The 11,833-nt window shown below is 38.9% G+C and overlaps 1 protein-coding gene across 2 annotated transcripts; it reads left to right on the forward strand.

Annotated features, from left to right (window-relative positions):
- Positions 1-844: 844 nt before the first annotated feature.
- Positions 845-7,687, forward strand: LOC124117383. Of its 2 annotated transcripts, none has more exons than XR_006858260.2 (4): positions 845-1,046; positions 5,264-5,381; positions 6,403-6,548; positions 7,251-7,687. XR_006858260.2 is itself a non-coding variant. In XM_046479223.2 (4 exons), exons 1-4 carry the CDS (start codon positions 3,703-3,705, stop codon positions 7,370-7,372), a joined length of 477 nt encoding a protein of 158 aa, XP_046335179.2. In that variant the 5' UTR covers positions 3,680-3,702; the 3' UTR covers positions 7,373-7,687. The 2 variants fall into 2 exon arrangements, 1 of the variants encoding a protein (XP_046335179.2); XM_046479223.2 differs by lacking the exon at positions 845-1,046 and adding an exon at positions 3,680-3,793.
- The last annotated feature ends 4,146 nt before the right edge of the window (positions 7,688-11,833 follow it).

The following is an 11,833-nucleotide window of genomic DNA, read 5'->3' on the forward strand; positions in this document are numbered from 1 at the left end:
GATATTGCGACTGCAGACAAGGAAGTTGTTAAACACGTATTTATAGACGGTAATGCATCATAAAACTTAAACAACGAATCAGAATTCTGATGATATTCCGATGTGACTTGTCATGTCCAAAGACCATAATTTGCTAGTGTTATAAAGAAAACGGGTTTTCACTCATTTGCCTATGGCTCATAATTTCGACTCACATTTTCAAGGTTTCCGCAAAAATTGACAATTACAGTTGGTCAAATAAGGCCCTCGTGCTTCCTCGTCCTTTGGTGTGTGGTCTGTTAGCCATATTGGAATGATTGTCTTGCTAAGGCATCCAAACTCTTGTTCTGGGTACTTATCATTCAAAGTCGTCTCCTTTGAAACTGGGGCGGTCGGGTAGCCTTGTGGTTAAAGCGTTCGCTCGTCACGTCGAAGACCCGGGTTCGATTCCCGACATGGGTACAATGTGTGAAGCCCATTTCTGGTGTCCCCCGCCGTGATATTGCTGGAATATTGCTAAAATGCGGCGTAAAACCATACTCACTCACTCAGTCCTTTGAAACTACCAGCAGAGACGCAATCAAAGTTTCAATATGTATTCTAGATAAACGTTTATCATAAGTTTATCATTTATCATCTTGGAATGTAGTTATGAGTTTTGTTCTTTATTAAACTTACTGTACCTTTTTATTTCTTCAAAACAAAACCTTGAAACTTGGTGGTTGTGGCAAAAAATTGACTGTGACATCTTTCATCGTTTTCCTTGTTTTATGCGTCCAGGGCGACTGTATCAAAGAACATCATTACTAATATTGACACAAGTTCATAATTGTGAATGGTATTTGAGTTTCAGAAATAGGCAACGTATAACCTCTAAAACTAAATGTTTCGGTTGGTGGCGACTACAAATGCCCCAATGAAAATCTTGGTACAGCATACTGTCCCAGTCTCATCTCCAGAATCTCAGATGCTGTCTACACCAAGCTAGGCGTGCCGGACAGTAACGCGGAAGGAAATTTGGGCGTATCTCCGGACGTCAAGGCCGGTATCTTGGGCTCCATCAACAGGTTGGTACGGTTCTGCTACTATTTGGTGTCAACCCAGGAGTTATCTGAGTTGTTAATGTGCCAGGTTTTACACACGGGTATGCAACAAAGGACAACGTGTTAACACCAACTACTTGTACGAGTATACAAAGATATTCAAGTTTACGTAGAGGAAGATTCTATGTTGCCTTCGCTCACTTTAAAAAAATGATTCTGAAGAAAGAAAACAACTTATAAGTGGTGTACTAAGAATATGTGGTCTTCCTGTTAAAATCTTGAATATGATTCAGTCTGTGTACCCATCTGTTACAGCACGTGTACGGTGTAACAGTGGTTTTACAAAGTGTTTCGATTGCCCAGTTGGACGAAAACAGGGCTGTGTATTAATCCCAATTTTATTTCCACATTTTATTAATGAGTTGGCTGCTGATATTCTTGATACATAATTATCGAAGAGGAATACAATTATTCCACGGCTTATTTGAATTGTTTATATTGATGTTTGCTGATGATGTTAGTTTTTATTTCTGATCGAGTACACGCCGCGATATAACTGGAATACTGTTAAAAGCGGCGTTAAACCCAACTCACTCACTCACTCACTCTGATCGAGTAAGTGGGCTAAAAGAGCAACTGGATATTCTAGATGATTATTGTTCGACTTGGAAGTTAAATGTTAGCCGGTCGAAAACTACTAAAATACATGTTTTTTCGCAAAAGTGCAAATGTTAAACAATGTGAGAAATGGTATTATCGTTATGAAATTGTAGCAGTTGCATCAGAATATGTACCTTGGACAATTGATGTCTCCATCTTTAAATTTAAGAAGATCAGTTTCATATTTTGCGTTAAAAAAGGAAATGGTTACTAATAAATGTTTGAAAATTGATTTGGACATATGGAAAAATCCCACGAGGAACATTTTATTTATCAAATAATTATTTAACCCATCCTTTGTTGATACGAAATTTGGGGACATGAATGATTAGAGAATATTCTAGCTAACATAACACACGTGCGTGCACGTCGCTCTGTTTGCAATAACCTTGATTGCTACGTTGAACCCCCTTTCACCTCACATCACCTCATCATGAATAGACAAGGCTCAACTCAACTAGGACAAGAAAAGACATTATCTCTCAGGTTCCATCCCACATGTAAATTACTCCCCCTGGGCTGCCTGGTACTGGTACCCAGGATCACATACCTGTGATAAGATGCGAATAATGTGGATTGGATGGTCAACTTCTGTGACTTTGCTGATTGTGTCACCATACTCGAGCTTTCTGTTGTACGTATTTACTGGTCGCTGTGATAAAGCTCGAATACTTCTGACAGTAGCGTTCAACAGTCCCTCTGTCCAGCTTTGTTAATTGTCCAAGTATCAACCATACCTTTAAGATACAACAGATGAAAATGTAAAGCGTACCATTCAACATTGAGATGTGAGGCTTTGTTGCTACGACAAGCACATATTCACGAGGCAAGGGAGTTAACTGACCATAAAATTCCAGTTTCCAAACTTGCCGAACTAGGCTGGAAATCCAGAGTTAGAAACGAATCTATGCATAGTCCAATCAAAATCGCGTAATGAACTACATAGCCAGTTCGTAAACAACATGGAACTCCACCTGCAGATTTTCATTGAATGCAGGATTTGCAAATTATGTGTCTCGCCAACTGGGTGTCGACGGGATTTTGCAAATCTTTTTATGTTTGTAATTAAGGTGCCAATGTGATTTGATCCACTTCGTGAGGTAAGACTCGTTTTGTTTAAATATAGATCTAGATTATCTATCAAGTCGTCTTAACTGGGCACAGCCATTTTGTTTGAAGTAAATGCAAGTGATATGAGGGGTGGAATCTGATTGGTCAATAGGAGGGACTTAGAAGGGACATAAGTCGTAATAGCCACTGTCGGCGCTACGATCGAGCTTGGAAATTCAAGCCTAGTTCGTCAAGGATTGAAACTGGACTTTTATAGTCAGGTAATGCCCTTGCCCCAGGAGGATGCGACAAGCAGTGCTGCTTTTTTAATATATGTTGTTTATAACAGAATTTGAAAGTAAGGTTTTATTAACCTATCATTTAAGTAGAGCGATAGTGCAAGTATGGGGACTTTCAGTGTGACTTTTGCCTTGTAATTTCGAGTTTTGGCTAAAAGGTATTTAGTTGTTGACTGTGGCGTTAACACGTTTCACTCAGCCAATCTATATATATTAATAGTAATATTGTGTTGAAAAATAACACAGTGGCAAATGGACAGACCTAAGTACAACACATAAACAGACAATATTACTGCAGAGGTACAAGTTTCTTAAACCACGTCTCAAAGGGCTACGCTCTGCGAAACGGGTTTGATAATGTAGTAGTGTTAAAAGGCCAAATCTCTTTCAAGTTTGTCCTTTGTACTGTTCCGGTGGTTTACGGGACTTGGTCGCTGGTAGTCTATCACCCCTTGAGAAAACGAATTTGTCTCTATTCATAACGGGTGTATATATTCCGTCTCATTACAAAACATGTACACAGAATCCTTACAAAGGCGTTTGAGATTGACAGACCCATAAACAGAAACCCTGAGCCAATGATATGTCTATTGTCTGGTACAGCGAGTATTGACCGTAGAGTTTGTTTCGAGGAACATACCTGTGACGTTATCGTCAGCTGAGAGCAGACCATGGGTAAATACATTGCTTGGACCTACGAGATGTTGCATCTACTGTCGTGTGTTCTCAATGTTCAAATTTGGAGTTTACTCCTACACGTAGGTATGTGCCGTGTTATTTTACTGTTTTAAGTTACTCGTGTAACCGGGTGTACATTGAGAAGTGTTTACAAAGTGCAGATCCAATCGGTTATGTTTTGCGTACCTTAGATGTCCGTTGGGCACGCCGGAAACCTATGATCGCGAGCTCGAAAAAAAGGTTCACCCTAATTATATTTCTAGGTTTTTCACCACCATAGCCGTGCTCCAGGATCTCGCTGGAGTGGTACACCTCTCAAATCACTTCGATTGACATACTGTGATATAACTGAACAATCATGTCAAGAGCGGCGTTGAACCAAACTCAATCAGTCTACCCGAAGATAGAAATGCTAGACGTTACACCCATAAGGGGAATCGAACCTGGGCCTTCAACGGACTTTAACCACAAGGCCACGCCGACAACCGCGGCATCAACCAGTTCCTAGGTGTATATTTTAGTAATAGCCATGTAATATTCGGTAACTTCAGAAATGTAAAAGAGGAAATTAGCGAATCGCCTTATTGTACGAAGTGAGGATAGGTGTGCATTGTTCACGTGATATACGTATATGGTTAGGATACAAGCGTATTGTTCACGTGATAGGCGTACGTGATATACGTATGACGTTAGGGTGAAGCCGTATTGTTCACGTGCTATACGTTATTAAATTAGCATACAACCATATTGTTCACGTTATATACGTAGGACGTTAGGGTTAAGTATTGTTCACCTTATATACGTATCGAATTAGCATTCAACCATATTAATCACGTTATATACGTATGACGTTAGGGTGAAGCCGTCTTGTTCACGTTATATACGTATGACGTTAGGCTGAAGCTGTATTGTTCACGTGATATACGTATGAAATTAGCATACAACCATATTGTTCACGTTATATACGTAGGACGTTAGGGTTAAGTATTGTTCACCTTATATACGTATCGAATTAGCATTCAACCATATTAATCACGTTATATATGTATGACGTTAGGGTGAAGCCGTATTGTTCACGTGATATACGTATGAAATTAGCATACAACCATATTGTCCACGTTATATACGTAGGACGTTAGGGTTAAGTATTGTTCACCTTATATACGTATCGAATTAGCATTCAACCATATTAATCACGTTATATACGTATGACGTTAGGGTGAAGCCGTATTATTTACGTTATATACGTACGTGATATACGTATGACGTTAGGGTGAAGCCGTATTATTCACATTATATACGTATGTAGTTAGGATACAAGCGAATTGTTCACGTGATATACGTATATGGTTAGGATAGAACTGCATTGTTCACGTGATATACGTATGAACTTAGGCCGAATCCGTACTGTTCACGTGATATACGTACGAAGTTAATTTTAAAAGTAGTTTTGGCTAAATAATAACCACACAATATGCAGACACTGAAACGAATGTGTTCTAAAGCAGTGTGCTAAGGTGGTGCATATCACTCACCACTGCCTTGTGTCATCAGTACCGGCTGAAGGAGGTCAACCATGCACCTTCAGCAACGCTGGCAGCGTCAGTGTGATCTACTGCGAGTCCGACTGCTGTGACAACACTTGCTGCACCAACACTGACGAGGACAGCAGGTACAGTAATACGGCCATACATATAGAGTGAGTGAGTGCTTTACGTCACATCTGCAATATTTCAGCAATATCGTGACGATCCATACATATAGAGAACGCTGTGGTCTCTATTCGATTGTGATGACATACTTCCAATGCACGGGGCGGACAAGAACTTTCTGTGTAACTTATTGCTGAACATCCGTCCAGGGTTAAGCCCGACATACGTATCGATACAATGTGTTAAACTGAATAGTAGAGTATAATATGGCTGCTTTTTAGTGCTGAAATCGGGATAAATGTCACCCGATCACTTACAGAACAAAAGTACAAATGTGAAACTGTTTGTGAAATGTAACCGGCCATGTAACACTGACAACAAATGTAACAAATGTAAGTGTATAAACAAGTGTAATATCCGTTTATAAACTTTGATATAAGGGATCGGCATGATCGTGTAACACAAAGTTTAGACCGTGCATTAAATCTGATATGAGGGGGTCGATAACTCTGATATGAGGGGTCGATAACTCTGATATAAGGGGTCGATAACTCTGATATAAGGGGCGATAACTCTGATATAAGGGGCGATAACTCTGATATAAGGGGTCGATAACTCTGATATAAGGGGTCGATAACTCTGATAAAGGGGCGATAACTCTGATATAAGGGGCGATAACTCTGTAATAAGGGGTCGATAACTGATATAAGGGGTCGTTAACTCTGATATAAGGGGTCGATAACTCTGACGTAAGGGGTCGATAACTCTGATATAAGGGGGCGATAACTTTGCCATAAGGGGGCGATGACTCTGTTATAAGGGGCGATAACTCTGATATAAGGGGTCGATAACTGATATAAGGGGTCGATAACTTTGATATAAGGGGTCGATAACTCTGATATAAGGGGTTGAGATTTATCATAACATATAGACCGCGTATTAACCTTGAGTTTGTTGTCACATTCGAGATTACAAAAATCGAATGTATTCTATATCATAATTTCTACAAAAACATTACATTATATACTTTCTATTTTGCAGTGTAGCTGTAGTAGTTCTCAGTGTGCTGGCTGCTGTTGTGTTGATAGCCGTCGTCGTTGTCGTTGTCGTGGTGTGGTGTAAACACAGACTTCCTTGTCGTCGTGGGAGAAGAGACAAGCGGCCTATCACAGTTTCCCCCGCACAAGGTACGATGGGCATCCCAGCCATGTTGATTAACTGGAAAAAAATTCTTTTAAAAATATCTTAAAGATATAAAATCAGAAGATATTTTTTGCATAAAATTTAATGAGCGGCCATTAAAAAATGAATAAGTGAGTGAATTTGGTTTTATGTTCCGTTTTTCACAGGGCCGCGGTCATATATTCAGTAATAGATACTACATATATATGTTTTGGGCATTGGAATTTGGTGATAGTCAAACAAATACGTAAGGAATAATAACAGGGATAGACATAAGGCAACTGGGTTGTTCTTGCAATGTCATAAAATCATTATATTGAGACAATTGGTATAAGTTTAATTACTTCCAAGGGCCAATAGACTTACACCGACATTTCACGTACACCTGGTGTCATCGGCAGAATTAAGCGTGTGGTAAACGGCTCGTATTGTTTACAGTAAACTACGGTTATAACGAACACGCTTATAACGAACTAACGGATATAACGAACTAACTTTTTAGTCCCGACTATTTGCTGTAGTTATACTGTATATATGCTTATAACAAATTACGGTTATAACGAACTAAAATTAGTCGTCCCTTTGAGTTCGTTATAACCGTAGTTTACTGTATTTTGCTAATGACCCTGATTTCCGATACTCTGCTCGTGAGTTTTATAATGTGTATTGTAGTGGCGTGTATTTTTATGATCAGAGTCTATTTGCAGATAAACCACGAAGCATTGACAAGCCACGGCCCTATAACGGCTGGTCGGTTCACAATGAAAAACCTACTCAACATGATGAAGGAGCGATGTACAGAGAGGGCACATTCAGCATCTTCGCTTAAACACAACCTGTAGCTGGACTTGGATGGACAAACGGGAGTGGTCTCCCCCTTTCGACCACCGGAAACGGCTGACCCCATTGTCTTGTGCAAAACGTTATGCCTATTAGTATGTCGATTCCGGCTGTCTGAAAGTTTGTGTAGCCTATGGCGTGTTGGATGGAAGTATAGCTACATTGGTAGTGCGTTCACTCGTGATAGGAAAGATCAGTTTGAATCCCTTCTTCCAGATCTGACACAGTACCCAAGCCACCATCAACTCCGTGAAAGAACGTTTTCGCTTTGATTTTTGAATGGAATAAAATTACTGTCACTTAATGAATCATGTTGAAATTTCGACTTGTGTTGATCGGCACACTGCCACCCAGGTGACTAGCATACCCATTCACGAAACTGTCTTAGCTAAGACAAATCTTAGCGTCTTACGAGAAAATTACGCCTGCCATAAGAGCTATTCTTGAAGTTGTCTTAAACCTATCTCAACGTTATTTACTTACGACACAAATGTTAGCTATGACAGTGAGCTCTTTTGTGACGGAGGGAAAATAAGCTAGAGGTTTACCAATGACGTCATCAATTATTCATGGAAGTCCCTAGATCGAAATTTCATTTCATTTTTTTATTAAATGTTATATAAGTTTTAAAGGTAAACAATTAAACCACTATTGACGATAAATTGTGATGTTGTGGTTAATGCTGCTTGTTATTGTTATGTACATTTGATCAATGAAGGATCTTATCCTAAAGCTGATGTCTTTATAGATAGATGTGGCAAGCGTTGGAGATAAAAAGAATTCAAAAGGGTGATGATGAAGAAAAATGAAAATTTGAAAACGGAAATAAGTAGTAATGCACCTATTTGCGTACGCCACATCGCAGATGGGGAACGTCGCAAATATGTCAGAACAGAACAGAACTTAATTCACCCATGGCCACACAGCTTAGCATAATCAGGTCGTTATCAGAGATCAATATACAAATACATGGCGACAAATTACATATTACTTACACTTATTTATTATTTTACAGCAAGATTTAGAATGTTTGTTTAATATAATAGTATTTTTATTTTTATATAATTTTATCAGATGGAACATAGAAGGCCTCTTCAGACAGTGTAAATTGCAATACCTTTTTTCTTATACCTCCAAAGTATTCGCAAACAAAATGGTGATACTCGTCTCCAATATCATAAGATTGGCATAAGAAACAGTTTCTCTCTAACAGGCATATGGTTCCACCGACCAAGCTCAACTGGTACTCGGTGGTTTGAAAGTCTGAATTATATTGTATGTAGTAAAAATATATTTATTGGGTAGATTTTGTAAATAAGATTTATTTTGGATATTTTCCTTGATTATCGTATAGAATTTTCCCTTAGATTAGGAGTCTATGTCAAATCATTATTTTTGAACATATTGGTTTTCAAGACAATGTTTTGCTTTCAATTTCAGGTAATTTGGGTTTTTTTCATTGTATGATGTCCTAAAGTCCAGATGTAGTTGTTACCTGTCTGGAAGAGAATAGTTTGAATACAATTGAGCCTCGTATTTTCTCCTTATCATTAATACTTTTCACACAAAAAAACTATTAGAACTGTGTATATGAGACAGGAGAGTTTTGTTGGTTTCTAGTTAAACGTTTTGCCCAGTGAGTGATCATTTTAGACTACACATCTTCATATAAGGATTTCCTTACTCTTTCACCATACACCATATATAGGTGTGTGCTTTTCTTTACACGAAATATTTTTTCTTATGAAAGTCAGGTGAACATTTTCAGTCATTCTTAAGTTTTCAAAGCCCGAAATTTCTGAATCGTATGTTAAATTATGAGGTACAATGGCATCACATAGTTGGGTACTTATAGATAAGTTGTACGATCTTGCTTTTGATACGAGTAGTTCATAGCTCTAAGGCCTTTTTTACATATTGTTTTTTTTGTGGGTGTGAAAGTACATTTCGTGTGGAATATTTCTACACTATATTAATACTCAACATTCTGAAGATTGATGTTTTGTAGGATAAACGTGTTTTCAAATTCTTTCTTACTTCCATTGAATATTAGAATTTTACATATTTATTTTAAGCTTCTATCTATCACAATATGTGCTAATAACATCCAATTTCTATTGTAATTCTAGTTTGGTAGAGGCTATATAGTGTCTTCATAGTGTCATCAGCACATAACGGGGCAAAACATTTTAGGGATATATTTAACTGTTCTCCATCAATAGTAGCATCATTACATTGAATGGCAACACGTCATGGAGAAAAGGTGAAAAAAGGAGAGGGATTCATTCTCTGTACGGCGTTGTTATGTACGGTTTCAGTTTTCGCACACTCAGCATTTTTCGTCTTTCCGGGTTTCCTATATTTCCTTCTGAATCAATCGTTCTGTGCTTGATATTCCCATTGCATGCGCATTGGTGTCGATGTGGCTGCACTGCATGGTGATGAGCAGCTGATCTGTGTGCAACTCCAGGCCGCCATAGTGTCAGTACAACAAGCGCAAGTTCGTCGTATTATTGCGATATATACGGGGTCTCACATTTTACGACGCTCTTTTCATTCGGCTTAAAAACAAACACCTGCAACCTAAATAATTTGTAAACAAAGCTAGGACGATAACTCTGCACTGCTTAACTAAAGTAACGACAATGTACAACTCAAACAACAAGTGAACTAATCTGAATCTACACACCTATATTGCGAAAAAGCACCTTGATTAAAAACATGAAAAGATTTGGAAAATATCTGTTGGCGCCGATTTGACGGTACACCTGCTTTGCAAATCCAGCAATCGACCGAAATCTGAACAAAGTTTAGGAATTTAGTTTAGGATTTCGTTACGCATAGACTCGTTAGTCCAGTCAAAATATAACATTTACTTCAAATTCCAGCCTAGTTCGGCAAGGGTGGAAACTGGACTCTTATAGTCAGTTAATTCCCTTGCCTCGGGAAGATGGTACATGTTTCATTGTTATATGTTCAGGATTGCCTTGAGATATCCATTAAAATTAATATATCTCCTGTAAACTGTCTGTACGTAGGATCTGACATCTTGCAAAATGGAAACTATCGACCAGGGCCCCGTTCCACAAAGCGATCTTAGCGCTACGACTAGCGTAAGCCAGTGTTAAAGTATGGGAGTTACGATCACCTTAGCGCTAAGGTGGCTTTGTGGAACGGGGCCCTGGATAATAAATACGTGCATCCTATCGGTATGGCCATACGTCAAAAGGAGAGATTGCATCAAACACATGGAACAAACATGCTTTAGCCAGATGTGAAAAGGAAGTTCTGAACACACAACAATGAAACATTCATACACACATCCAGGATCTCCCGACGTGGTATATGCAACGCTCCCTGAGAGCAAACTCGATAACTTTGGAAGTAATGTTTTGTGAATCACCCTACCAAGATTGTAAACCGACCTTATAAATCTTAAGTATTTTTATCGTAACACTGAAGAATAAACTTGAATCGTTTTCCTTAATCATTTGTAATGGAATATTCATTCAGGGATTAAATGATTAATCATGATCAATCAATAATCATGCCAGCCAGTGTCCATTAGACGCTATATATCTCATACCTTGTACCTGTAGCCAGGACCGTAAGATCCGGGGTAGAATAGGTCTTCAGCAACTCATGCTTGTCGTAAGAAGCGAGTAACGGGATCAGGTGGTCATGCTCGCTGAATTGGTTGATGCATGTCGTCGTATCCCAATTGCGTGGATCGATTCTCATGACATCAATCACTGGATTGTTTGGTCCAGACCCGATTATTTACAGACCGCCATCATATAGCTGGAATATTGCTGATAGCGGCGTTAAACAAGCAAAACCAACAAAAAAACAAACAAACAAAAAACTTGTAGTGAGAGGGAAACCACTCTTACTCTCTACAAACATTAACTGGCCATGGCAAGAAAAGGTCAAGGTTTTTGCGATCGTATGCACATATGCTGTTGGTGTTCCATAATAATTAACGAAAAAGGTACATGTGTTTTTCCACGTAACATTTTGTATGGGGTGACTGTTTAGCAATCATCTGTTTTCGACTCGCAGTCGGGCTTAAGCCATAATCGGCAAATACAATGTTACAGCGGTGTTTGATGGGATATGTTGTTCGTTTCTTTAAACTGCAAGTGGAAAACACTGGATTTTGTGGTCAGAAATGATACATTAGACTTATACCATCGAATCGTTTTCTTCAACATGCCGTCTTTTGGCCGCCATGCACCAACATTGTACCTGTCGTGAACCCTTAAGACAGGTCCGACAATGTCGTATTTTTTGTCGTAAAGTCAAGATAACTTAGCGCTAAGACAGCTGTGAGAATAGACTTAGGTAAGTGTCGCTACGACGCCTATACACCAATATTAGAGTTAAGACAGCTTCGTGAACTGGCCGCTTCTCGCAACGGAAGCCAGTTACCATAATTCCTAAGTAAACG

This window comes from Haliotis rufescens, unplaced genomic scaffold (genome assembly GCF_023055435.1).
Source record: "Haliotis rufescens isolate VD_foot unplaced genomic scaffold, xgHalRufe1.0.p SCAF_22, whole genome shotgun sequence".
In the NCBI taxonomy this organism is placed as follows: Eukaryota; Metazoa; Mollusca; class Gastropoda; order Lepetellida; family Haliotidae; genus Haliotis; species Haliotis rufescens.

What these genes read in the sequence shown, in the direction of transcription:
- LOC124117383 (XM_046479223.2), top strand. Translation starts at nt 3,703, where the DNA reads ATGGGTAAATACATTGCTTGGACCTACGAGATGTTGCATCTACTGTCG. An exon ending in GAGTTTACTCCTACACGTAG is followed by an intron (nt 3,794 to 5,263) that starts GTATGTGCCGTG and finishes TTGTGTCATCAG; the next exon opens with TACCGGCTGAAGGAGGTCAA. An exon ending in CACAGTTTCCCCCGCACAAG is followed by an intron (nt 6,549 to 7,250) that starts GTACGATGGGCA and finishes GTCTATTTGCAG; the next exon opens with ATAAACCACGAAGCATTGAC.